This window comes from Carettochelys insculpta, chromosome 3 (assembly GCF_033958435.1).
Source record: "Carettochelys insculpta isolate YL-2023 chromosome 3, ASM3395843v1, whole genome shotgun sequence".
In the NCBI taxonomy this organism is placed as follows: Eukaryota; Metazoa; Chordata; order Testudines; family Carettochelyidae; genus Carettochelys; species Carettochelys insculpta.
The window spans coordinates 211,337,436-211,364,348 of NC_134139.1; the positions used below are offsets into that span (position 1 = coordinate 211,337,436).

The window sequence follows — 26,913 nt, forward strand, 5'->3', positions numbered from 1 at the left end:
AGCGTCCGCCGGGGGCGCCCGGAGCGGGACCCCCGCCAAGGCTCGGTGGGGGGAACTGGAGAGAAGCGGTTCTGCCCCTCCGGAGGACACCAGTCATTCTGCCGGACTCCTGGGTCCCTGGGGGGGGGCGGAGAAGGGGAGAAGGAGGGGCCGGACTCCTGGGTCCCTGGGGGGGCGCGGAGAAGGGGAGAAGGCGGGGCCGGACTCCTGGGTCCCTGGGGGGGGGGCGGAGAAGGGGAGAAGGAGGGGCCGGACTCCTGGGGGCGGAGAAGGGGAGAAGGAGGGGCCGGACTCCTGGGTCCCTGTGGGGGGCGCGGAGAAGGGGAGAAGGCGGGGCCGGACTCCTGGGGGCGGAGAAGGGGAGAAGGCGGGGCCGGACTCCTGGGTCCCTGGGCGGGGGGGCGGAGAAGGGGAGAAGGCGGGGCCGGACTCCTGGGGGCGGAGAAGGGGAGAAGGCGGGGCCGGACTCCTGGGTTCCTGGGGAGGGGGCGGAGAAGAGGAGAAGGCGGGGCCGGACTCCTGGGTTCCTGGGGAGGGGGCGGAGAAGAGGAGAAGGCGGGGCCGGACTCCTGGGTTCCTAGGGGCGGAGAAGGGGAGAAGGCGGGGCCGGACTCCTGGGTCCCTGGGGGGGCGCGGGGCGGAGAATGGGAGAAGGCGGGGCCGGACTCCTGGGTTCCTGGGGAGGGGGCGGAGAAGAGGAGAAGGCGGGGCCGGACTCCTGGGTCCCTGGGGTGGGGGCGGAGAAGAGGAGAAGGCGGGGCCGGACTCCTGGGTTCCTAGGGGCGGAGAAGGGGAGAAGGCGGGGCCGGACTCCTGGGTTCCTAGGGGCGGAGAAGGGGAGAAGGCGGGGCCGGACACCTGGGTCCCTGGGGGGGGGGCCGGCCCGAGAAGAGGAGAAGGCGGGGCCGGACACCTGGGTCCCTGGGGGGGGGCGGAGAAGAGGAGAAGGCGGGGCCGGACTCCTGGGTTCCTAGGGGCGGAGAAGGGGAGAAGGCGGGGCCGGACACCTGGGTCCCTGGGGGGGGGGGGGGGGCCGGCCCGAGAAGAGGAGAAGGCGGGGCTGGACACCTGGGTCCCTGGGGGTCGGGGCTGGGCTCGTTAGCTCCGCCTCGGACTTTGCCGCCGATCGGGGGTTGGTGCCGTCCCTGGGCCCCGGAGCTGCGGGATGGGCTGCGGCGGCGGCTGCGGGTTCGGTGAGTCTGGGGGTGTCCGCCCGGCTCCTGTTCCCCGTGGGGGTGGGGGGCGGCCTCGGTGCGCATCACCCCACCGAGTGTCTGCTGCTCGGGCGGCACCTCGCTTATGGCAAAAGACCGCCCCCCCCATGCTGCCCCCCCCCCGCACACTCGGGCGCTCCCCCATGCTGCCCCCTCCCCCGCACACTCGCCCCCCCCCATGCTGCCCCCCCCTCCCCCGCACACGGGCGCCCCCCAATGCTGTCCCTACCCCCCCCCCCCCCCCCCCAGCCTGGCCCCACTGCGCAGGCTGCTAGGCCTGTCACCCGGCTGTGGGTAACGCTGCCACTGCAGTACCAAGCCTGTCTGCTGTGTGCACCTCTCCAGCGCCTCCCAGACCTGGTGCCCAACGCCTGACTCTCTTGCAGACTTGGGGCGTGGGCCGCAGCGCCTCATGCGCACTGGCATTACCCTGATCGTCCTGGGCCACGTGAACTTCATCCTGGGCGCCATTGTGCATGGCACAGTCCTGCGCCATGTGGCCAACCCTGAGCGCACGGTCACCTCCGAGTACACAACTGCCAATGTCATCTCTGTTGGCTCCGGGCTGCTGGTGAGTGAAGCCCTGCGGGTTGTGCCGGCTCGCACATGCGTCGCCCCATTGTCCCCCCCCCCCCCCACCACCAGCCAGTGTCCCTTGGTGTCTGCTGTGCGACAGTGCCCACTGTGCTGTGCCTGGAGAGGCGCTTGGCCCGGTAGCTGCCCCCAGACGGCGCTCACTGCTGGCCAGCTGAGCCTGTGGGCGGGGGGAGCATATGCCTGGAACAGGGGTGGATGCTGGCACCAGTCGGCCCATCGCAGAGCCAAGAGCAGTACTGTTGTGGAGTGAGTCCTGTGCGAGGCCAATACCGGCCCCACTCCCGATGCTGTGCACTCTGTAGTGCTGGGTGAGCCGCTAGGCCAGGAGTCGTCAACCTCTGTGGCTCTTTAAAGCATCATTTGCAGCGCCAGAAGCAGCTGCTGACTCCTCCGTGGCTCCCTGCTCTGCTGCCGCTAAAAACACTACGTACGCGGCACGGCACAGAGCCCACGCACGCGAGCGCCATCTCTGCACTACAGCCTCGGCTCAGCATCAGCTGGCCTTCAGCGCATGTGTGAGCACAGGCCTGCGGCTGTGATAGTCACAGGGTCACTGCCCCCGTTCTGGCACCCCGGGTCAGGTGGCATTACTAGTAGAACTAAACTGAATTGGGGTAATGGCTGACAGGACGGTGGGCGTTATCCAGCTGTTAAACCAACTCAGTTTAGTTCCATAGTGGCAGGGCAGGGAGCTGCAGAACCCCTCGCTCACCCTGCTACCCGAGCGGCCACACCCTCTGGTGGGTATAGCTCGGCTTCTCCACCCCCCGGCCACACGCTGCCATGCCACCCTTTCTTCCGCTGGGAGCCTGTGGCCACAGGCTACTCAGCCAGCGCCACAGCTGGGTTAGTCCCAGGGGGCCAGTTTGGGGCTGAGGTGGGCTAATGGGGGGGGGGGGGCAGTCTTGGGGCTCAGAGGTGTTAAGTGTGGGGATTGGAGTGGGGCTTTGGGGCTGAGAGGGGTTAGCCCTGGGAACGGGGGGGGGTATTTTTGCAGGATGAGGGTAAACATTGGGGGGTTGGGGGGGGGGTGGTGCTGAGGCACACAGAGCCAGGGGCATGGGGCGGGGGGTGATCCCACCATTGCTCAAGCGCCTAGCCCCAAGCACTGCATTTTCCTTGTCCTCATTTGTGAGAGAGAGAAAAAAGTGCAGTTTGACATTGTTTATCAAGGCCTGTCTCATACGCACAGGCACCGTGGGCCTGAAGGATTGCTTTTGTAACCGGCTTTAAGAAGAAAATGGCTCTGCACTGGCAGACCCCCTGGTCTAAGCCATAGAGTGTCTGATTCCCCAATGCCATTGGTAGCCATGTCCCAGGGACCAGCTACTGGGTATGGCCCAGCTGCGAGCCTGTCCCCACCTAACTGTCTTTCACTAGAGCATCACTGCTGGGATTGTGGCCATCCTGGTGTCCCGTAACCTCCTCAAGTCAGCCCTGGTGAGTGAGCACTGGGGGCTGGGGGTGGGGGACCTGGGAGGTGGCAGGGGGTGCAGGGCCAGGCGACATGAAGGCCAATGCTGAGGTGGGGTGTCAAAGCCGGGGGGCGGGGGGGGGGGGGCGGGGGGCTGGGTTTGTGCAGGATACAGCATTCATCTGCAGCCCAGCTCCTGCTGCAGCAGCCACACCCTGGCCCTTGCTCCCTGAGATGCCACTTCCTGCTGTGTGGGCCCTGCAGCTATGGCCTCAGCTGGCCACACCTGCTGCTGATAAAGCCACAGTTCTTTACAGCCATGCTGGGCTCACCAATCTCCTGCTCCGCCCATGCCAGGTGCCACCCTGCCCAACCCCCCCCCCCCCCCCCGACCCACCAGGGTGCAGTTTGGGCCCTTATGCTGACACTGCACCCCCTCCCCAGCTAAGCAGGCCCCACACACCAGGCCCCATCGTTTGCTGGATGCTGCACAAATAAATGTGTGACAGTTGCTTTGTGCGACAAGGCATTCGCAGGCATTTCACTGGCCCTCTTGTATGGTGCAGGGATGTGCCTTAGCGCCCCCTCCCCCCCCCACTTTGATGGCAAAGGTGCAGTGACACCAGGTGGAAACACAGAGCACGGTGCCAGGTGCAGTTGCTGTCAGGGCGCAGGAGGTGCTTGGCGCGGCTCGGGGCGGTGGCACGTGTAACGCTGGAGCAGGTGCGGCACGGCAGCCACTATGCGCTCACCCCGCCCCGGGGCCAGCAGACTGACAAGCGCCGTGTGCGCCAGTGTGGCGGTGATGTGTGGCGGGAGGAGCTCATGGCTCATGTAGCAAAATTCACACTGTGAGGACAGGGCCCCAGGGGCTTGTATGTGGGCAGCGGGCTGCACAGTACAGGCGGGCACCAGGTGGCAGTGCAGGCCGGCTGTTGACCTCGGGGCTGTACGCTGTCTGGCTGGGAGGTGCCGGTCTGGGCACAAGGCTTTTGGAGTATGGCAAGGAGACGGGCTCCAGGCTTGGGCACGGGCGCTGGTGGGGGGCCAGAGGCTGATGTTGTGGGCTTTGTGCTAGAGCTGGAGATGAGGGCTTTGGCCTGCAGGAGATGCTCTGGGATATTTTTGGCGGGGGGCGGGGTGGGGCTCAAGGTGGGCACAGGGCTGCAGACTTTACCTGGGCAGCTTGTTCAAGGGCTGGGGCCAGCAGGGAAGGGTTCCCCTCTGTCAACTGCCCAGGCTCAGTGCCTGGGGCGAGCACCCTCTCCTCACGCCAGACCTGAGCCCCTATGTGGGACTTGCCAAGCAGCTGTGCAGGTCAGGGGCCCTGTGCCCCCTGCTGCTTGACAGGGACATGAGGCTGCACAACCCTGAGGGCAGGGAACCATTGTAGACAGCGAGAAACGCTCACTGCGCAGCAGTGGCGCCCATTGCTGACGGACTGTCCTCGTGCAGGGTGGTGGGAGGGAGCTGCTGGGGCGTGTGGGGCCAGGAGCCACTGCCCACGTCACTGCCCCCCTGCTGAAGGGCTCACTGCTGGAGGATGGGGGCTATATTACATAGCTGCCCAGTGCTCCCAGGTCTCCCCACCAGTTCTGGTCTCTGTAGCACTGGGCCTTGCTGTGCACCTCGCTGCTGAACTGCCTGCTCTCTGCGGCCTGCAGCCTGGGCCTGGCCCTGGCCATCTCCCTGACCATCGCCAGCCGGGGGCATCGCCTGATTCTAGGATGCAACAGCTCTGCCATCCCAGCTGACGCCCGGGCTGCAATAGTTACCAATGACTGCCCCTTTGACACCACCCGCATCTACGTGAGTCCCTCCCCCCTCCTGCATGCCCCTTCCCGCTCATCCGGCTCTTCCCTGACCTGGCTGTTCACGCCATCAGGACACGGCCCTGGCCCTCTGGTTCCCATCTATGGTGATGGCTGCAGTGGAGGCACTGCTCTCCGGCAGATGCTGCGTGGTGGCCCTGACTCTCCGTGGCATCGGTCCCTGTGCACACGCCTACAGCCGCCAGCAGGTAGGAGGTTTCAGCCCAACCTGCCCACTTCTTAACCTGGCCCCTCAGTGCCTGTCCCTCTGCAGGGAGGGAGGTTGCCCTGCGCCCCCAGGGCACCAGCCAGCTTCAGCTACTCTAACCCCAAGCACAGGCCGAGAGGTGCTGTGCCCACCCACCGTGGGAAGGGAATGATGGGGTGGGAGGAAGGAGGCAGTTCAAGGCCAGGTACCTATGGACTTTGGTACAGGAGGGGGCTGGGCTGCGGTGCAGGACTGGCAGTATCTTTGTGTTCTCTCCTGCCCTGACTGAGAGAGGCGCAGTCCCTTGTCCAGCTCCCCCTGCCCCCCTCATGCTCTGCCTCTGTCGAGAGGCAACCATGAAAACAGGCATTCAGTGTGCAGCAACAGCAAAGCAGCAACTGGGAGAGGGGGACCCCTTGGCACGGACAGATAACACAGCAAATACCCTGTTGCCACTGTAGCTATCTGGGCAAAACCTAGTCTTCAATACTGGGCGCAGAGCATAGAATCCTGGGGCTGGAAGGGACCTCAGGTGGTCATGGAGTCCAGCCCCCTGCCCAAACCAGGATCAACCCCAACTAAACTATCCCAGCCAGGGCTTGGTCAAGCCAGGACTTAAAAAAAACCTCTAGGAATGGAGGTGGTCACCAACATGGAGTTATATAAGAAGATACAGCTGAAAGAAAAGCTGCTGCACAAGCTTATGCAATGGAAGTTACAGCTATTCAGGCCTATTTGCAGAATGAAGAATGAACAAAAAAATCAAGCCCCTCGTATTCGGCATAATGGACAGTTCGAACAGGAGTCAGACCCCCTAGAGAATGGGTAGATGATACAGTAGATTGGTGCGGAGCTAGAGTGCAGAAACTAAGCCATTCCGCACTGGACAGGGAACAATGGCAGGAAATAGTGAGAGAGGCATCAGACACCAATGGGCATGGAACGCCTGGCTGTTGATGGAGATTCTACCACCTGTCTTGGTAACACATTCCAGTGCTTCACCAGCCGCCTAGGGAAATAATTTTTCCTGATATCCAACCTACACCTCCCCCCTCTGTAACTTCAGACCATTGCTCCTTGTTCTGCCACCTGACAACACTGAGAACAGTCTCTCTCCATCCTCTTCAGAGCCCCATTTCAGGAAGTTGAAGGCTGCCACCAAATTGCTCCTCACTCTTCTCTTCTGCAAACTACGTAACCCCAACTCCCTCAGACTCTCCCAGTAACGCTGGGCAGCCAGCTGTAGGCACCCAGCTCATAAAGGCGATATTGAATTGGGAAGTTCAGAACCAGGTGACAAAAATGTTTAGGGACGTGGAACAGCAGTGATGTGAGATGAGGGAGAGTAGCAACGCACTAATGCGTTACCTCGGGAGCTGGTAACAACCTGTGCGGATGGAGATTCTGAGTTTGGTCTGATGATTTAGTTGGACGGGTGATGGGACTTGATGACCTCCTGAAATTCTCTCCAGCCCTCAGATTCTGTGAGATTAGTAAGCCTGGGCTACCTGCCTGGAAAAGAGACCCAATGGCAATGGCTAAACTCAGCAAGTGACGAGGGCTGTTACAAACCAGCACATCACATGAGAACCAGGCGTCGGCAGTGCAAGTAACAGGCAGCAGGGTGTCAGGAGGATGCACTTCTCACAGGCAATGGTGGATTTGTTGCCTGGGATGCTGTAGGGCCCAGTGTGTACCTGGCTCAGAAAAGACACGTTCCTGGTAGATGGGTCCCTCGATGATGAATAGCCAGGATGGGCGGCATCACACCCCCTGCTCTGGGTGGGACCAGCTGGGGCAGCCCTGCTCAGGTCTGGACGACCTGGCATTGGCCCAAGACGCTGGGATAGCTGGAAGAGGTGAGCTCTTACCACCCCTTGCACGCGGCCCTGGAGGTAGAGACACCTGAGCCCTACCACTGCACTGCTCAGCCTGCCTCACTCAGGCTGCATCTTTCTTCCCAGCAGGAGAAAGAAATGGCAATGAAGGAGGTGGCCCCTGAGGACCGGCCCATGCAAGAGCTGCGCCAGCTGCTGCCTGTGGAGCGGGGGGTTTGCACCTAGGGGCAGAGGTGAGAGGTGTGTGCGCCCTGGGCCACGCCCAGGCACGTGGGAAGGGCGCAAGCTGCTATCAAAGTGGAGGGTTGACGACTGTCCACCGTAGTCTAGGTAGGAGCTGCTCGATTTAGTGCCGCCTCCACCTGTGCAATGGGGACCCTTTGGCCCCAGCCAGCCAGGTCAGCCCCACTGCAGCCTGTGCGCCCCTGGGTAGTGCTCCATGCCCAGCCATGCTAATGCCGAGTCCCGGCAGGGGCCCATTCCCAGCCTATGTGAAGACTAAGTCGAAATCCCGGCAGTCTCAGCATTCAAGGGCCTGCATCCACCCCAGCCCGTTTCTTTTTCTCTTGCAGGTGCTGCCCTAGGAGTCCCTGGACCACGTCAGCTGGGAGGGGGCAAACGGTGCCTGTCACACTGCTGCCACCCCATGGAGGAGGCAGGGCGCAGGGCTAGGAGAGAGGGGCAGCTGGCTCACGCTGGAGACTTCTAGAGAAGCGGGTTCCAGCCTGCTGCAGTACAGTCCTGCTGCAGAGGGGCTCCCAGGGTTGCCCCCCTTGTGCTGTGAGCCCACCAGCCCGGCTGCTGCCACCTCTCCAGGAGACAGGAGGAGAGAATCAGCCCACCACGCTGCTGAGGTTTCACCTCCACAGGGCTGTGGGAGAGGAGCCCACCAGATGGGGAGAGGGGTGGAGCAGCTGGAGTAGGGACATCTGAACTGCCAGTAACCTTGCTGCAGGTGGGACTGACCCTTCTCCGCTTCTCGCCTCCCAGTCTCCCCCCTCGGCATCACTCCGCACCTGCCCCGTAGATCAGCTCTTGCCCACCCCCCGACCTGCCGCAGGGGTCCTAGGCCCCAGGCTCTGCGTCCCACTAGGCCCCAAGCCCTGGCATGTGCACACATCTGTGCTAGCCCCTGTACCCTGCTGTGTGTGCACTAGGGCTTCACTAGGCCCTGTGCTCTACTGTGTGCACACTAGGACTGTCCGAGGCCCTATGCCCCCCTGCGTGTGCTACATCCGCCCTAAGTCCTGCGCCCCACCACGTGAGCTACATCCGCCCTAGGCCCTGCGCCCCACCGCGTGTGCACTACATCTGCCCTGCGCCCCACCGCGTGCGCTACATCCACCCTGCGCCCTGGGCCCCACCACGTGAGCTACATCCGCCCTAGGGCCTGCGCCCCACCGCGTGAGCGCTACAGCTGCCGTAGGTCCTGTGCCCCACCGCGTGAGCTACATCCACCCTGCGCCCTGGGCCCCACCACGTGAGCTACATCCGCCCTAGGGCCTGCGCCCCACCGCGTGAGCGCTACATCCACCCTGCGCCCTGGGCCCCACCGCGTGAGCTACATCCACCCTGCGCCCTGGGCCCCACCACGTGAGCTACATCCGCCCTAGGGCCTGCGCCCCACCGCGTGAGCGCTACAGCTGCCGTAGGTCCTGTGCCCCACCGCGTGAGCTACATCCACCCTGCGCCCTGGGCCCCACCACGTGAGCTACATCCGCCCTAGGCCCTGCGCCCCACCACGTGAGCGCTACAGCCGCCCTAGGCCCTGCACCCCACCGCGTGAGCTACATCCGCCCTGCGCCCCACCGCGTGCGCTACATCTGCCCTATGCCCTGGGCCCCACCGCGTGAGCTACATCCGCCCTAGACCCTGCGCCCCACTGCGTGGGCTACATCTGCCCTGTGCCCCACCGCGTGAGCTACATCCGCCCTAGGCCCTGGGCCCCACCGCGTGAGCTACATCCGCCCTAGACCCTGCGCCCCACTGCGTGGGCTACATCTGCCCTGCGCCCCACCGCGTGAGCTACATCCGCCCTAGGCCCTGGGCCCCACTGCGTGTGCGCTACATCCGCCCTAGGCCCTGCGCCCCACCGCGTGCGCGCTACATCCGCCCTAGGCCCTGCGCCCCACCGTGTGTGCGCTACATCCACCCTGCACCCCACCGTGTGTGCGCTACATCCACCCTGCACCCCACCCCGTGAGCTACATCTGCCCTAGGCTGGGCACCCCACAGCGTGAGCTACATCTGCCCTAGGCCCTGCGCCCCACCGCGTGTGCACTAGGACTGCATTAGGCCCCATTCCCTCTGTGCACACACCAGCTCTGCAGTAGCCCCCTCCCGCCCTGCCCTGTTATGACTGGACTTGCTATGTGCTAGGCTTCATACAGGCCCCACTGTATGTACACTGTGCTCGGTACCCCACCATGCCAGCGGTGTCTGGCTGCTGCCTGGGGCAGGGCCAGGCCATGGCTCTGCATCTTTTCTGCACTTAGCACAAAGGTCCTGGGCTTGTCTGGCCCACAGGCACCACCCAATAATCACAGTCAATAAACCCTCAGTGGTTTCCCAAATGACTCGCTTAGGTGGGCTGGCTGCAAGGGAACTTCACTGGGGCCTGTGGCCTCAGCACTGGCCAGCTGCCCTTGGGGCAGGGGCTGAGCTGCCTGGGGAAGCAGGTTGTGAGGGGTAGGATTGCAGGAGGGAAGCCTGGCCACAGGTGCTGTGTGTTCTCAAGAAGCCGAGCAAGGAGTGGGCCATGCATTGGAAGGGCGGTGGTGGGCAGAGCCTGGATAAAGAGTGTGTGTGCTGGGGGGTGCCTGTGGGGGTGGCATATGGGTAGTGAGGGGAAGAGCCTGGCAGTGGGGCCATGGATGAGGGGAGGCCTGAGCCCTGTCATTGCTCGGGTAGGCGTGGTTCCTCATGCACCCCAGCCCTGTGGGAAGCTGTGGTGTTCTGGACCTGGTGCTCGGTGCCAGACCCTGCCTTGTGCTCCTGGACAGTGTCAGGGCCCAGCCTACCCTACTGCTGTGCTGCTCACGGCTGGCTCCGCAGCAGTGCATGCAAACGCTAGTAGCGCCCCAGGCAGCGGGCTGGAGAGCAGCACTCCAGGGCCCTGTGCTTGCCCCACTAGGCTGGGCACTGGGGTTCCTCACGCCAGAGACGGGGGATGCTGCCCACCCCCAGGGAAATGCCGGGTTTGTAGGAAGGGCCATTATGGGAGCCAGGGCCATGGCTACAGTTCCACAGCTACCTTTAATGGGGACTGGCTTTGCTCAGCAGCCTGTACGGGGCACTGCAGTGCTCACTGGAAGGAGAAATTGCTGCTTGGCAGACCCCCAGACCACTGGCCGATGAACTTGAGCACATCTTGACACGTAGGGCTATGGGATGTCTGCAAGAGAGAAGAGGTGCTGGATGAAGCCAGCCAAGCTTGCCGCTGGGGCAGCGAATGAGGTCATCTGAGCTGAACTCAGCTCCTGGAGGGTTCAGCACGTTCCCTCCGCTGCCACCTAGGCCATGCAAAGCCAGGCCCCAGGGGCTTGTCCATGGCCAGGCAACAGCTGGCCCCAGGCTTGCGACCTTGCATGCCTCCCACCCCAACTGGGGTGTTTGGGCGTGGGGGCAGGGAGGACTGCTACAAACGGCAGCTGTGGAGACTGGCCCCTGGACTGCATGGTGTGGGGCGTAGCTTTGTTCCTTGGGGCTCACGGGCATGGGGTGCACATTAGGGGAAGGGGGACCGAGCAGGGTAATACACAGAGGGGCTGCATAACACAGGCCAGGCTGGGGACCCAAGGCAGGAGGCTGGGCCAGGCTGAGAACTCAAGGTAGGCCTGACTCCAGCTGTCCCTTCACCTGCTGGACCCAGCAACCTCCTCTCCAGGGGAACATGGCTCCAGTGCCCCAGATCTTCTGCCCTTTGGCGCAGCTCAGAGGTGCTAGGTGGGGAAGGGTGAGCAGGCAGCTGCCCTGCCCCCTGCCAGCATGCACATGCCTAAAAGGGAACCACATGCTCTGTTTTGGCCTGACATACCACTCAACCTCTGTCCAGCTCCAAGCCACTCATGAGCAAAGCACCCTCCTCCTACCTTGACAGCCATCAGGAACTTGTTCCAGGTGTCTTTGTTGGCTTCTTTTCCAGGCCGCTTGAACTCAACTTTGTTCCTCAGCACAGGGTAGCCTGGCCACAGACAACCGTCTCTGAGCAGGGACAGGGCCGCGTGGGGCAGTCAGCAGCACTGCCTGACTCCCGAGCCGGCCAGCCCCACTGCCAGGGCCTGGCCTTGGTGTTCAGCCAATGGTGCCACACAGGACCCTGCCCACAGCCTTTGCCTACAGTTCTCTCCCCAGTGTCTCATGGCCTGCTGCCAACGCACACCCCCCTGGGCAAATCTCCACCACCGCACCAACAATCCTGCTCCCTCCCAAGTCCCACACCTCTCCCTCAGTCACAAACCTCCACAGCCAGGCGGGCCCCCTCCGATCCCACACCTCCAACCCTGCTCCCCCCCAGGGTCCTGCTCCCCCATGGCCAGTCTGCCCCCCATGAACATTGTTCTGCCCACCCTAAGTTCCAATCCCCCACTGCCAACCCTGCTCCCTCCTGGTCCCACACCTTCCCCCACTACCAACCCTGCTGCCACAGGGGGTCCCAATCGCCCACTGCCAGTGTGCCCCATGTGCCAACCATGCTACCCCAGTCCCAATCGCCCACTGCCCGTCTGACTCCCGACCAGCGCCCCACAGGGTGCCATTCCTGCCACACTTACTGCCCAAGGCACCTGCCATGGGGGACTCACCGGTGAGCAGGCAGGGCAGGGAGCGCACACCTGTGCCTGCGGCCACCAGTGAAGCCTCATATGTGTCCCGTTCGTCTCGGGGCAGAACTTGCTCCAGCCGCTGGTCCATGGACATTGTGAGCACCCAGTCTCTGACCTCTTCCCGCATTGCCTCCTGCCCCACAACACACAGCACAGCTGAAACCAGGCTCCGGGTGGGCACTGCCCCATGGACCGGCCTGGCCCCAAGTCCAGGCCCCTAGGCCCTGAGCCTCCATGGACAGAGGAGAACACGACCCCTCGTGCCCCATCCCACCTAGTGCCTAAGAGGCTCCCTCCGCCCCATGGTGCTGGGAGGCTGCTTCCTTGGTCCCCTGCTTCCTGTGGCTGGCAGCTGGTGCTCTGCTCTTCTTGTTCTTCCCACCCTCTCTTGCTGAGGGCCTGGCCCTGCTCCCTCACTCTCCCATCCCCTGGTCCGGTCCCTGAGAGGTGGGCCCTGCTGCTGAGTGTTGGGGATGGGCTGCTCTCTCACTGCCCCTCCCCCCATCGCTGACAGCTGGGGCCCTGCTCCCCCTCCCCCTCCCCCCATCGCTGACAGCTGGGGCCCTGCTCCCCCTCCCCCTCCCCCCATCGCTGACAGCTGGGGCCCTGCTCCCCCTCCCCCTCCCCCCATCGCTGACAGCTGGGGCCCTGCTCCCCCTCCCCCTCCCCCTCCCCCCATCGCTGACAGCTGGGGCCCTGCTCCCCCTCCCCCTCCCCCTCCCCCCATCGCTGACAGCTGGGGCCCTGCTCCCTCTCTCCCTCCCCCTCCCCCCTCCCCCCATCGCTGACAGCTGGGGCCCTGCTCCCCCTCCCCCTCCCCCTCCCCCCATCGCTGACAGCTGGGGCCCTGCTCCCCCAACCCCTCCCCCCATCGCTGACAGCTGGGGCCCTGCTCCCCCAACCCCTCCCCCCATCGCTGACAGCTGGGGCCCTGCTCCCCCTCCCCCTCCCCCTCCCCCCATCGCTGACAGCTGGGGCCCTGCTCCCCCAACCCCTCCCCCCATCGCTGACAGCTGGGGCCCTGCTCCCCCTCCCCCTCCCCCCATCGCTGACAGCTGGGGCCCTGCTCCCTCTCTGCCTCCCCCTCCCCCCATCGCTGACAGCTGGGGCCCTGCTCCCCCTCCCCCTCCCCCCATCGCTGACAGCTGGGGCCCTGCTCCCTCTCTGCCTCCCCCTCCCCCCATCGCTGACAGCTGGGGCCCTGCTCCCCCAACCCCTCCCCCCATCGCTGACAGCTGGGGCCCTGCTCCCCTACCCCTCCCCCCATTGCTGACAGCTGGGGCCCTGCTCCCTCTCCCCCTCCCCCTCCCCTATCGCTGACAGCTGGGGCCCTGCTCCCTCTCCCCCTCCCCCTCCCCCCATCGCTGACAGCTGGGGCCCTGCTCCCCCTCCCCCTCCCCCCATTGCTGACAGCTGGGGCCCTGCTCCCTCTCCCCCTCCCCCTCCCCTATCGCTGACAGCTGGGGCCCTGCTCCCTCTCTGCCTCCCCCTCCCCCCATCGCTGACAGCTGGGGCCCTGCTCCCCCTCCCCCTCCCCCCATCGCTGACAGCTGGGGCCCTGCTCCCTCTCCCCCTCCCCCTCCCCTATCGCTGACAGCTGGGGCCCTGCTCCCTCTCCCCCTCCCCCCATCGCTGACAGCTGGGGCCCTGCTCCCCTCCCCCTTCCCCCCATCGCTGACAGCTGGGGCCCTGCTCCCTCTCCCCCTCCCCCTCCCCTATCGCTGACAGCTGGGGCCCTGCTCCCTCTCCCCCTCCCCCCATCGCTGACAGCTGGGGCCCTGCTCCCCCTCCCCCTCCCCCCATCGCTGACAGCTGGGGCCCTGCTCCCCCTCCCCCTCCCCCCATCGCTGACAGCTGGGGCCCTGCTCCCCCTCCCTCTCCCCCCATCGCTGACAGCTGGGGCCCTGCTCCCCCTCCCCCTCCCCCCATCGCTGACAGCTGGGGCCCTGCTCCCCCACCCCTCCCCCTCCCCCTATCGCTGACAGCTGGGGCCCTGCTCCCTCTCTGCCTCCCCTCCCCCCATCGCTGACAGCTGGGGCCCTGCTCCCCCACCCCTCCCCCTCCCCCTATTGCTGACAGCTGGGGCCCTGCTCCCCCTCTCCCTCCCCCTCCCCCCATCGCTGACAGCTGGGGCCCTGCTCCCCCACCCCTCCCCCTCCCCCCATCGCTGACAGCTGGGGCCCTGCTCCCCCAACCCCTCCCCCTATTGCTGACAGCTGGGGCCTGCTCCCCTCCCCCTCCCCCTATTGCTGACAGCTGGGGCCCTGCTCCCCTCCCCCACCCCCTATCGCTGACAGCTGGGGCCCTGCTCCCTCTACCCCTCCCCCTATCGCTGACAGCTGGGGCCCTGCTCCCCCTCCCCCTCCCCCCATCGCTGACAGCTGGGGCCCTGCTCCCCTCCCCCACCCCCTATCGCTGACAGCTGGGGCCCTGCTCCCCCTACCCCTCCCCCTATCGCTGACAGCTGGGGCCCTGCTCCCCTACCCCTCCCCCCCATTGCTGACAGCTGGGGCCCTGCTCCCTCTCTCCCTCCCCCTCCCCCCATCGCTGACAGCTGGGGCCCTGCTCCTCTACCCCCTCCCCCCATCGCTGACAGCTGGGGCCCTGCTCCCTCTCTGCCTCCCCCTCCCCCCCATCGCTGACAGCTGGGGCCCTGCTCCCTCTCTCCCTCCCCCTCCCCCCATCGCTGACAGCTGGGGCCCTGCTCCCCTCCCCCACCCCCTATCGCTGACAGCTGGGGCCCTGCTCCCCCTACCCCTCCCCCTATCGCTGACAGCTGGGGCCCTGCTCCCCTACCCCTCCCCCCATTGCTGACAGCTGGGGCCCTGCTCCCTCTCTCCCTCCCCCTCCCCCCATCGCTGACAGCTGGGGCCCTGCTCCCCTACCCCTCCCCCTATCGCTGACAGCTGGGGCCCTGCTCCCTCTACCCCTCCCCCATCGCTGACAGCTGGGGCCCTGCTCCCCTACCCCTCCCCCTATCGCTGACAGCTGGGGCCCTGCTCCCCCTACCCCTCCCCCTATCGCTGACAGCTGGGGCCCTGCTCCCTCTACCCCTCCCCCCATCGCTGACAGCTGGGGCCCTGCTCCCCCAACCCCTCCCCCTATTGCTGACAGCTGGGGCCCTGCTCCCCTCCCCCTCCCCCTATTGCTGACAGCTGGGGCCCTGCTCCCTCTACCCCTCCCCCTATCGCTGACAGCTGGGGCCCTGCTCCCCCTCCCCCTCCCCCCATCGCTGACAGCTGGGGCCCTGCTCCCCCTCCCCCTCCCCCCATCGCTGACAGCTGGGGCCCTGCTCCCCTCCCCCACCCCCTATCGCTGACAGCTGGGGCCCTGCTCCCCCTCCCCCTCCCCCCATCGCTGACAGCTGGGGCCCTGCTCCCCTCCCCCACCCCCTATCGCTGACAGCTGGGGCCCTGCTCCCCCTACCCCTCCCCCTATCGCTGACAGCTGGGGCCCTGCTCCCCTACCCCTCCCCCCATCGCTGACAGCTGGGGCCCTGCTCCCCCTACCCCTCCCCCTATCGCTGACAGCTGGGGCCCTGCTCCCTCTACCCCTCCCCCCATCGCTGACAGCTGGGGCCCTGCTCCCCTACCCCTCCCCCTATTGCTGACAGCTGGGGCCCTGCTCCCCCTCCCCCCATTGCTGACAGCTGGGGCCCTGCTCCCTCTCTCCCTCCCCCACCCCTATCGCTGACAGCTGGGGCCCTGCTCCCCCTACCCCTCCCCCTATTGCTGACAGCTGGGGCCCTGCTCCCCCTACCCCTCCCCCTATTGCTGACAGCTGGGGCCCTGCTCCCCCTACCCCTCCCCCTATTGCTGACAGCTGGGGCCCTGCTCCCTCTCTCCCTCCCCCTCCCCCCATCGCTGACAGCTGGGGCCCTGCTCCCCCTCTCCCTCCCCCCATTGCTGACAGCTGGGGCCCTGCTCCCCCACCCCTCCCCCCATTGCTGACAGCTGGGGCCCTGCTCCCCCACCCCCTCCCCCTATTGCTGACAGCTGGGGCCCTGCTCCCCCACCCCTCCCCCTATTGCTGACAGCTGGGGCCCTGCTCCCTTGTCCCCTCCCACCCTGTTGGTGAGAGGCTGGTTCCTCACACCCCCATGCACAGCTGGAACTGGGCCCTGCTCCCTGCCTGGACTGGGGCCGAGGTAAATCGGGACTGGGGCAACACTCACATCCACGTGCTGGTGTGCCGGGAGCGGCACCTCGAAGGGAATGTCTGTGTTCTGGAAGTCGACGTGGTCGAGAGCATCAAGCGTGCCCTCCTCAATGGCCTGGGGCAGAGGAAGAGCCCTCAGATGGGGTCAGCACTGCCGCGCCAGCCCAGCCCAGCCCAGCCCAGCACAAACCTCCCTCATCCCAATGGCCCAACACAGCAGGGTCCCAGGAGACGCCCTGACACTCCCACAGCTCACAGTAGCCCCGACCTTGCATTCAGCTGCTCTTCCATCTGGAGAGCCGGGCTCCATCCTGTGGGACCCACGTTATTTGCTTCCAAGGTAAGTGCTGGCATTAGCGCTGCTCACAGAGCCTAGCATACTGCCAAGTGGGTGAGAGAAGAGCTTGCACCGAACCAAGTTCTGCTGGTGTGAAGTGCATGCTGTGGTGGGCACACCTAAGACCTGAGGAAGAGCTCCGTGCTTGGCTCTCCTGGTCAGATACAAGCCAATCCCCACCCCCCACCCCCCACCTTGTCTGTCTCAGACCCTGGTCCAGCCCAGCTGGCTGTGCATGCCAGTCATTCAGGGGAACTGACTTCTGCCCACCATCACTGACCGAGTTGTCTGGACCCTACACTTTACCACCAGTCAGCCTTACATTAAATAGCATGGAGCTGAGAACAGACACCGGGCAGGATCCCATGGGGAACCCCTCCACCCCCACTGGCTGACAACTGTACATGTACTTGATAGCCACAAGCTAGATGCTAGTCAATCCATTTAATATGGGTGCTGCTGATCTGGCATATTGCTGGGTTTTCCTATTGCCTGTCAAGCAGGACTAAACTGCAGCTCTGAGAGAGACTTAGCAGCCAGGGCTATAAGCAGAAATTTGTCTGATGAGACCTGTTTTCTATAAAGCCATTGTCAAATGCTTCTTTCAGTTCTCTATGGAGTGTCTCCCATCCCACAGGATAGCAGCTGGCACCCTCGGTCCAGGGGAACTGCTGTTCCCAACGGGCCTCTGCTGTTAAGAAGAACATGGTTAGGATGGAAGCCACATAGGACCCTAACTCAAGTGGCAGCTGCTGGGGTTTGGAAACTGAGTGACTCTCTTTGCCAGCTGCTCTTGGGTCCCTGCTACGAGCCAGGCCAACAGGAGGGCAAGGTATGAGCCTATCTGGAAGCTTTCCTTCCTGGTTCTTGTAGGGCAACAGCCAACACAACTTATCTTCCTCATTCAGGGCTACCTGCAGAAGCCAGCCTGGGTGGACATCAAGGTACTGTCTGACCTGCAAGTCTACTGATCTGGACATGCAGACAAGGCTTTGTTCTTCTTCGAGTGTCCCCGTGGGTGCTCCACAATAGGTGACGGGCTTGCCCGGCGCCGCAGATCGGATCTTCCAAGCAGTTTCTGCCGGACCGCACATGCGCCGGCGCGCGCCGCTCCCTTGCGCGCTCCTGGCCATGTGCGCGATCCGGTCCCCGCCAGTTCCTCTTAACCGCCGTCGGCTGCAGACGGAATCTGACTAGGCTAAGGCCAAATAGCGTATTCAACGACTTTATCTGTTTTTCTTCCAAAGTTTTTCAGATACTTAGGCTACTATGAGTTAGCCGGTTGTTATTTTGCAAAAAAAAAACAACAAAAAACAAACAACAACAAACAAACTACGAGCGGGACAGCTTCAGCCAGTCCCAGTAACAAGCGCCGGAGGCCAGGAGCTACAGCCATCAGCCCTCCTGCTGAGGCAGGCCATCGGACGGGGAAAACAGCACAAAGAAGGTGCTAAGTAGCCACTTAACAAAACTCAAAGACTCACCAACAATGTCCTCTTCAGGCTTTAAAGAATGTGAGTCCTGCCGAGAGGCGATGCCAGTGTCCGATGGGCACAGTCTATGCATAAGGTGCCTGGGGGAGTCCCATGTGGCACAAAAATGCGCTTTCTGTGCTAAATTAACAACCAGAGCACGGAGAGACAGGGAGATGCGCATTAAAATGCTGCTTCTTGATAAGGCCCTCCAGCCAGACGTGCCGGAGCGGCCGCAGCAGGAGGGACCCTCTGGGGCCCTTAAAAGGAAAGCTGCCTCCCTCACTCCATCAGCGCAGAAACGGAGGAAAGTCTCTCCAGCCCGATCCCTGCCCGCAGCAATAGTGAGCGGGACGGGAGGAGCGAGCAGCCCCCAGCCGCAGCAACAGCTGATCGGCGGCGGCACGGAGACCCACGTGGAAACGGCTCAGCCTCCGATGATCAGCCAGCCGCCCCGCACCGCAGGCAGGGCGGCGGCTAAACAAGCGCCGGTACCGGCGGCACCGCAGGCAGCGGCACCGACCCCAACGGAACCGGCGGTGCAGAGCGCGCAGGCACGTAGCCTGCAGGCGCAGAAGGACACCGCACGTGCGGCACCGCCTTCGAGCGTGCCTAGCACGGTGCCGACAGGGCCGGGATCCCCCGTGCGTCAGGGGGCGGAGTCACCTCCTCCAGGGAGGGGGAAGGCTGCACACAAGAGGAGGCATTGCAGCCCCTCTCCGGACAGGGCTGTGGAGCTGCTTTCTCACAGCCCTCCGCTTACGTTGCAGACTCCAACCAGAAGGCAGGGGTCCCCCCTAGCCTACCCGGAGCCCCCTTCTCCATTTTTACAACCAGCCTCGCCATGGCTGGCCCCACCTTCACCCTTCCTCGGGTTTGAACCACTGGACTATTATGCAAAGTCGCTCTCTCCAGTGTCTCGACGATCTCCCTCCCCCAGACGCAGAGGGTACACACCAAGGGAGTGGTCTAGGTCACCCTCCCAAGAACAGTGCCTATACTGCCATGGTCGCCCCTACCACGCGGGGCATACACACCATCGGCAATCTACTAGGGAAAGATCCCCACAAACTATCTCGTACCCCCGAGGGCAATCGCGACCGGGGACAGAGACTCAAGCATCTCAAGGGGGACTGGTCATGGAACCCCGAGATTTTCCCTCGCAAACCTCTAGCGAGAGGGTGTACCATCACGAGCAGGAACCGGAAGGGTCCAGAGAGATGTACCCCAGCGGTTCCTCACTCTCTTCCCCGGACGAGGCTACGGCCCTGGGGGACGTCCATCCTACGGACGATCTCAAACAGTTTCAGGAGCTGTTTAAGAGGGTGGCCTTCACGCAAGGCATCCAGACAGCAGAGGTGCAAGAGAAACACCATAAGCTCCTCAAAAATTTGAGACCTCCGGCCTCTTCCAGAGTAGCAATACCGCTTGATGAAGCGATCTTAGAGTCCGCCACTACGATATGGCAGACCCCTGCGACTATTCCGCCTGTCCAAAAGAGAGCGGATAAGAAATACTTCGTGCCGGCGAAGGGCATGGAGTTCCTGTTTAGCCACCCACAGCCAAACTCCCTGGTGGTGGAGTCCTCGCAACAAAGATCAAAAACATCTCAATTTAAAACAGGGGGAACGGAGAAAGATGCCAAGAAGCTAGAGCTGTTCGGCAGAAAGGTCTACTCCTCCTCCACTTTAACGTTGCGAATGGCAAATTACGCAGCGCACTTGGCGAACCATAATTTTGACAACTATTCCAGGTTAACTTCCCTCATGGACTCGCTTCCAGAGGACAAAAAGCCGGTGCTCAAGGCCATCGTGCAAGAAGGCTACGCGGCTGCGAGGATGGGAGTTCAGATTGCTTTGGACGTTGCGGACACGGCAGCACGTTCCACAGCAACCGCAGTGGTGATGCGAAGGGAGTCCTGGCTCCAGACCTCGGGTATACCGAGGGATCTGCAGGCGAAGATAGTTGACCTTCCCTTCGACTCGCAGAAGCTGTTTGCTGAATCAACTGACTCGGTCCTTCATTCCAGTAAAGATTCAAGAGCCACACTCAGGACCCTGGGGATTTACACCCCTCCATACACAAAGAAAAGGTACTACCCTCAGCAAAGGCGGTACCAGTACCAGCAACAGCGCCCCCAGTATCACAGGGGTTACGAGCAAGGGCGACATCAACAGCACCAGCAGTACAGAACTCCCAGGCGACGCTCACAACAGAGCCGGGCGTCCTCGGGGCGGGGCCAAAGGCCACAAGTTTGACATACAGATCCAGGGCTGCGCCATCACTACCATCGCACAAGGTCATCCGAAGCAGCTGTTTCACCATCGCCTCCGACCATTCTACGACCAGTGGCAAAGGATCACCACAGACAAATGGGTGCTGGAGATCATAGCCACGGGGTACGCCATCCCCTTCCAGTCGCTCCCACCGTCACGACCTCCACCCAAGCCCCACCTCCAGGAGGCCTCCCAGGTAGCAAGGCTCAGGCAGGAGGTGGACCATCTCATGCTCATAGGGGCGGTGGAAAGAGTGCCGGAGCAACTGCACGGGAAAGGGTTCTACTCCAGGTATTTCCTCACGGAGAAAAAGACAGGAGGCTGGAGGCCCATCTTAGACCTTCGCGGCCTCAACAGGTACCTGCGCAAGCAACGTTTTCGGATGACCACGATCGCCTCCATCCTTACCGCTCTGGACGATGGAGACTGGTTCGCAGCCCTCGATTTACAAGACACGTACTTCCACATAACCATCCATTCGGCTCACCGGCGATTCCTCCGGTTCATGGTAGGCAACGAACACTTCCAATACAAGGTCCTACCGTTTGGCCTCTCCTCGGCCCCCAGAGTCTTCACCAAGACCTTGGCAGTGGTGTCAGCCTACCTGCACAGACAGGGGGTATTTATTTTCCCGTATCTGGACGACTGCCTGCTCAAAGGGGCCTCGAAAGGAGAGGTTCTGCGCATGATACGCGTCACAGCAAACACGTTCTCCTCACTTGGCCTGGTTATCAATCTGGCAAAATCACAAATAGACCCCACACAGGACATAGAGTTCATAGGGGCTCGCATAAACTCGGTTGCAGCGAGAGTATACCTACCAGAGGCTCGCTTTCGAGCCATCGGTTCCCTCGTGCAAGTCATCACCTTCAGCCCTACGGTGCCGGTCTTGACGTGCCTGCAGCTGCTGGGCCACATGGCAGCGGCGACGTTTGTAGTGCAGAACGCCAGGTTACACATGCGCAGCATGCAGCACTGGCTGGCAAGTGTATACAAACCGGCAGTACACACCGTTCACAGGGTGGTGTCGCCCACAGCCGGGGTGCGCAAATCCCTGCAATGGTGGGTAAACCCCAGGAACTTACTAACAGGGGTACCCTTCCACCAGCCGCAAATATCGGTTTTTTCTCACTACAGATGCCTCCCTCATAGGGTGGGGAGCGCACATGGGCGAAGAGGTGACTCAAGGACTGTGGTCACCCACGGAACAGTCACTACACATCAACGTACTGGAGCTCAGAGCAGTGTTCAACGCCTGCAAGCACTTTCGAGACCACATACAAGGCAAAGTCATCGGGATCAGTACAGACAATACCTCCACCATGTTTTATATAAACAGGCAAGGAGGAGCTCGATCCCGTGCCTTATGCGTGGAAGCAATCCGCTTATGGAACTGGTGCATCGCCCACGATATAATCTTGAAAGCCTCATACTTGCCGGGTGCGCACAACGTGAAGGCAGACCAGCTGAGCAGGCGTTTTGCGCTCACACACGAGTGGCAGATCCGTCCCGATCTGCTGCGGTCGATTTTCCACGCATGGGGTTTTCCCCAAATCGATCTGTTTGCCACTCAGCACAACAAGCAGTGCCCACGATTCTGCTCCAGGGCAGGACTGGGATGGGGGTCCCTGGGGGACGCGTTCGCGATCCCGTGGGGGGGCCCCCTGCTTTATGCGTTTCCTCCCACAGTGCTGATCCACAAAGTTTTGCAAAAAGCCAGAAGGGAAAGAGCCCGGATGATCCTGATAGTCCCAACGTGGGATCGCCAACAATGGTTCCCCCTACTCCTGCGCATGTCGGACCGTCCACCGATGCCTCTTCCGGTGGTGCCGGATCTGCTCACGCAAGCCCAGGGGTCCATAGTGCATCCGCACCCCCACAGCCTGCGACTGCAAGCGTGGTTAATCCATGGCTCAGCTCCCTAGAGAGCACATGCACAGTGGCAGTACAACATGTCCTAGAAAGTAGCAGGAGGACTTCCACTAGGAAGACCTACAAACAAAAATGGACTCGCTTCACGGCTTGGTGTTCTACCAAGCAGCTGGCCCCCCTTTCGGTGCCTATACCTACAATTCTAGAGTATTTACTGGACCTCAAGAGAGGAGGACTCTCGCTATCCTCGTTAAAGGTCCACCTTGCTGCCATCTCGGCGTTCAGACATGAGGAGGAAGGGCACACGGTGTTCGCCCACCCTATGGTTACCAGGTTCCTCAAAGGGTTGATAAACCTCTACCCCCCTCGGAAACCGATTCCACCTTCGTGGAACTTGGACCTGGTGCTTACCACACTGATGGGACCACCGTTCGAGCCCTTGGCCACGGTTCCCCTCCGCCTCCTTACAATTAAGACGACCTTTCTTCTCGCAATTACATCAGCTCGTAGGGTGAGCGAGCTCGCGGCAGTCATGGCAACGCCACCCTGCACTGTGTTTTCCAAGGAGGCGGTAACCATACGGCTGCATCCAGCCTTTGTCCCCAAAGTTTCTTCCGAGTTTCACATCAACGAACCTATTGTTCTACCCTCGTTTTATCCAAAACCTCAGAACTCCAACGAAGAGGCGCGCCTACACCTCCTGGACGTGAGGAAGGCGCTAGCCTTCTACGTAGACAGGACCAAGTCCTTCCGGAAAACGGATAGACTCCTAGTCTCCCTCGCTCCCAAATTGAAAGGAGAGGGTCTCTCCTCGCAGAGAATCTCAAAGCACATTGTATCCTGCATAAAAATGTGCTATGAGCTCAGAAAGACTCCTTTATCGGCCGCTCCCAAGGCTCATTCCACCAGGGCGGTGGCGGCATCAACAGCCTTTTTCAAGGGCGTTGCGTTAAAAGACATTTGCAGAGCGGCGACCTGGTCATCCTACGACACCTTCGCCAAACATTACGCCCTTCACAGGGTATTCCAAGAGGATACCCGTCTCTCTGCAGCGGTCCTCTCGGGGACAAGCTGCACATAATCCGATTACCCACCTCCTATCTTGGGTTACTGCTGGGTAGTCACCTATTGTGGAGCACCCACGGGGACACTCGAAGAAGAAAGAGAAGTTACTCACCGTAGTAACGGTGGTTCTTCAAGATGTGTCCCCGTGGGTGCTCCACTACCCGCCCATCCTCCCCGCTTCGGATCTCTGTTAGTGTTTTGCAGGGGCACCCGAGGCGGTTGGTCGAGGAACTGGCGGGGACCGGATCGCGCACATGGCTAGGAGCACGCAAGGGAGCGGCGCGCGCCGGCGCATACGCGGTCCGGCAGAAACTGCTTGGAAGATCCTATCTGCGGCGCCGGGCAAGCCCGTCACCTATTGTGGAGCACCCACGGGGACACATCTCGAAGAACCACCGTTACTACGGTGAGTAACTTCTCTTTTGCATGAGCTGCACGGTTTCACTCTGGCCGTCAGAAGCACATTAACACAGGATATGCTCCCCTGTGGGTCCCTGAGCCACAGCTAGCACATTCTCTGTTCTTCCACAGCTCTTCCCCAGCAGCCCCATCTCAGAACAGCCTGCAGCCTGCCCCGCACTCGCAAAAACCAAAACCAAAACCAAAACCAAACTGGTGCTAGGCATAAACAGGCTGAGCAATTGCTTAGGGGCAGCCCAGTTCACTAGTATGCACTGTGCATGTATGGACCCTCCACATGTCCCTGCTTGGGACACAAAACGGGCTAGAACCAGCACCCTCTCCCTGGCGTTACCTTTACCCTCTTCCCAGTGCTGTACTCACATCTGTCAGGTCCAGGAAGCGGTTCAGGAAGATGAATGCCATGTTCTCCCAGCCGACTACCTAGCGCAGAGAAAGCAAGAAGGAGTGTGAGTGGGATTCTGGGGAGCCCTCGCCATGTCACCATCCACTGGCAATATGGGAACTGCACTGGGGGCACCTACGCTGCACCTGGCTGAGCCGCCAGGAAGGCTTCAGGGACAGAATCCGCAGGTCTGAGCAGGAACAGCAGCAGCACCACAGCAGCACTAACTGTATCAGAGGCAGGTGTGAGACCATAAGGTGCTTGAGCAGCAGATGTGTGATAACTGCCTCCAGGAGGGTCCATCCTGGTCGCTCACAGAGCTCAGATTATTGTTGAGATGAACAGTGTGTGTGTGTGCGGGCGTGTGTGGGGGGGAAGCTGGGGCACTAGTCTGTGCTGTTCTCCCTGGTCCTGGTCCCCTTCACCAGATACTAGAGGTTCCTAGGGGGCTTTGAGCTGCGCCCATTCCAAAGCAGAGTAGACAGGCACACAATAGTGGTGCCCCAGGGACAGTTAGCACATGGCAGGTTACAGCAGCGGCTCTCACCCTTTACCTTTCTGAGCTCTCACAACATCCTATTAAAATCTCCACAGCTCACCTTTGCCCAACAACTGTGCATACCTAAGCCAGGGTCTGTGTTCAGGGGTAGCAAGCAGAGCAACTGCCCGTCAGCTTAGCGAGCAGCAGCAGCTAATGGAGTTTTACGTGGGAGTTTGGAGGGGGCTAGATGCACTTGGCATTCTTTAAACCTCTTTTCAATTAACCTAACACCAAAACTACCTGAACGGAATAAAAACTTGATCGAGAAACTAATTATCTGTAGGAGGAAATGCAGGCAGAAGCCCAGCAGCAGAGTGTGGATTCTCCTGTTTACTGCACCCAATGCAGCATGTGTGATTACCTGCCCTATGGACAGGTGGCCTATGTGTGTTCATTTGATGCAAGGAACTCCTGGCCCTCAGAGACTGTGCATGGGCTTTGGATGCCAGGGTGGTTGAACTGAAGGATATAAGGGAGGCAGAGAGATACACAAATGAGACTTTTTGTGAACTTTAGAACTGTCTCACCTCCATTCAGACAGCCCCTGTGCTGTTGAGGAGGGCAAAAAGCTCAGGGAAGGAGAACGTTCAATTGGAGCAGAGGAAAACCATCCCATAGTTGGGACCCTCCTTCCAGCTGATGATGTGGTACCCTCTCACACTGAGGATACCTTTCCGGGGTCAGGAACTCCAGTCATTGTGAAAAGGCAGGTGTTAGTAATGGGGGATTCGATCATTAGAAACATAGACAGCTGGGTTTGTGATGACCAGGAGAACCTCATGATGACTTGCCTGCCTGGTACAAAGGTTGCAGATCTCTCGAGACATCTAGATAGACTTAAGCGCAGTGCCAGGAAAGATCTGGTGGTCAAGGTAAATGTAGGTAACAATGACATAGGGAAAGGTAGGAATGAGGTTCTGGAGGCCAAATTTAGGTTGCTATGAAAGAGATTGAAATCCAGGACCTCTATGTTGATTAGTAACAGAGAGAAAGCCATGCTAGTCTATATACTAGCAAAAGAAAAAAGCACTAAAGTCACACTTTAAAGACTAACAAAATAATTTATTAGGCGAGCGTTTGTGGGACAGACCCACTTCTTCAGACCATAGCCATACCAGAACAGACTCCATATTTAAGGCACAGAGAACCAAAAACAGTAATCAAGGTTGACAAATCAGAAAAAAAAAAATGATCAAGGTGAGCAAATCAGAAAGTAGAAGAGCTGGGGAAGAGGGGAGTCAAGAATTAGATTAAGCCAAGTATGCAAAAGAGCCCCTATAATGAGCCAGAAAATTTGCATCCTGGTTCAAACCACGTGCTAATGTGTCAAATTTGAATATGAAAGAGAGTTCAGCAGCCTCTCTTTCCAAAGTAGTGTGAAAATTCCTCTTCAGTAAGACGCACTCTCTTAACAGAGAGGGAGCTGTGCTAGTCTATATACTATCAAAACAAAAAAGCAGTCCAGTAGCACTTTAAAGATTAACAAAATAATTTATTAGGTGATGAGCTTTCATGGGACAGACCCACTTCTTCAGACCATAGCCACACCAGAAATGACTTAAGAGTTTGCGCTGTATCCAACATGCTGCTTTGAGCTCTTTTGATCACACGCGTGGTCAGGGCTGAGCCAGATCCTCTAAACTGCTTCAAAACTGAAACAAAAGAACACAAGAGCAATCTGAAGAGGGGAGGAAGGGTGGGTGGTGGAGCACCCATGGGGACACATCTTGAAAAACCACTGTTACTGCATGAAGGTGAGTAACTTCTTTTCTTCAAGTGTCCCCGTGGGTGATCTGCCTTAGGTGACTGAGTAGCAGTACCCCAGAGTAAACTAGGAGGTGGGTACCAGTTTTAGGTTTTGTCCAGCACTGACAGAACAGCTGTGGAGAGAGAGGTATCATCAATCATCTAATGATGGATGGCGTAATGCTTGATGAAGGTGTCGTGGGTAGCTCAGGTCGCTGCCCTACAGATATCATGGAGGGGGACTCCTCTGAAGAACGTCATTGATGCTGCCACTGCTGTGGTCGAATGGGCCCTTGGCAGACACGGTAAGGACATGCCCCGCAACTAATAACAAGTCATGATGCAGGATGTGATAAAGTTAGAGAGTCGTTGTGAATGACATTGCTTCGCCCTTACAACACTGAGCTGTGGATGCTACCAGCCTGTCTGTCTTCTGAAAGGGCTTGGTTCTCTCCACATAAAAGGATAACGCCCGTCTCACGTCTAATGAGTGCAGCTGCACTTCATGTGCCGATGAGCGTGGTTTGGGATAAAACGTCGGCAGTGCTATGGGCTCACTGATGTGAAATTCTGAGGAGATCTTAAGAATCAATCGCGGGTGTAGCCTGAGCACAACTCCTTTATTGAAGATGGTGTATAGAGAGATTGCCATCAGGGCAGACAGCTCAGTAACCCTCCGGGCAGATATAACTGCAAGGAGGAAAACAGTCTTTAACATAAGCAAGTGGAGCAAGTT

General features: G+C 60.9%; 2 protein-coding genes across 7 annotated transcripts in view; one reads left to right on the plus strand and one right to left on the minus strand.

Annotated features, from left to right (window-relative positions):
• Nucleotides 1-1,055: 1,055 nt before the first annotated feature.
• KRTCAP3 (keratinocyte associated protein 3) lies at nt 1,056-9,921 on the plus strand. Of its 3 annotated transcripts, none has more exons than XM_074991605.1 (7): nt 1,056-1,193; nt 1,601-1,785; nt 3,192-3,251; nt 4,834-5,034; nt 5,111-5,245; nt 7,212-7,315; nt 7,655-9,921. In XM_074991605.1, the coding sequence occupies exons 1-6, from the start codon at nt 1,166-1,168 to the stop codon at nt 7,305-7,307; spliced, it is 705 nt and encodes a 234-aa protein (XP_074847706.1). In that variant the 5' UTR covers nt 1,056-1,165; the 3' UTR covers nt 7,308-7,315; nt 7,655-9,921. The 3 variants fall into 3 exon arrangements, with proteins under 3 accessions (XP_074847706.1, XP_074847705.1, XP_074847707.1); XM_074991604.1 differs by having other exon boundaries at nt 7,209-7,315; nt 7,655-9,919; XM_074991606.1 differs by lacking the exon at nt 4,834-5,034 and having other exon boundaries at nt 7,209-7,315; nt 7,655-9,107.
• The window catches only part of IFT172 (intraflagellar transport 172), a 231,338-nt gene continuing 210,323 nt past the window's right edge, over nt 5,899-26,913 (minus strand). For 3 of the 4 annotated variants that reach the window (XM_074991603.1, XM_074991602.1, XM_074991601.1), the window contains 5 exons: nt 23,869-23,928; nt 16,080-16,178; nt 11,885-12,038; nt 11,174-11,265; nt 10,280-10,476 (listed from right to left, as the gene is read on the minus strand). In XM_074991603.1, the coding sequence (XP_074847704.1) occupies nt 10,387-10,476; nt 11,174-11,265; nt 11,885-12,038; nt 16,080-16,178; nt 23,869-23,928 (495 nt within the window). In that variant the 3' untranslated portion in view covers nt 10,280-10,386. Of the gene's footprint in view, nt 6,757-10,279; nt 10,477-11,173; nt 11,266-11,884; nt 12,039-16,079; nt 16,179-23,868; nt 23,929-26,913 lie in introns of those variants that run through there. The other variant, XR_012645170.1, reaches the window with a different exon arrangement.

Coding starts and splice junctions, on each gene's coding strand:
- KRTCAP3 (XM_074991604.1), top strand. CDS start 1,166: ATGGGCTGCGGCGGCGGCTGCGGGTTCG. Junction 1,786..3,191: donor CTGTTGGCTCCGGGCTGCTG/GTGAGTGAAGCC, acceptor GTCTTTCACTAG/AGCATCACTGCTGGGATTGT. Junction 5,035..5,110: donor TTGACACCACCCGCATCTAC/GTGAGTCCCTCC, acceptor TCACGCCATCAG/GACACGGCCCTGGCCCTCTG.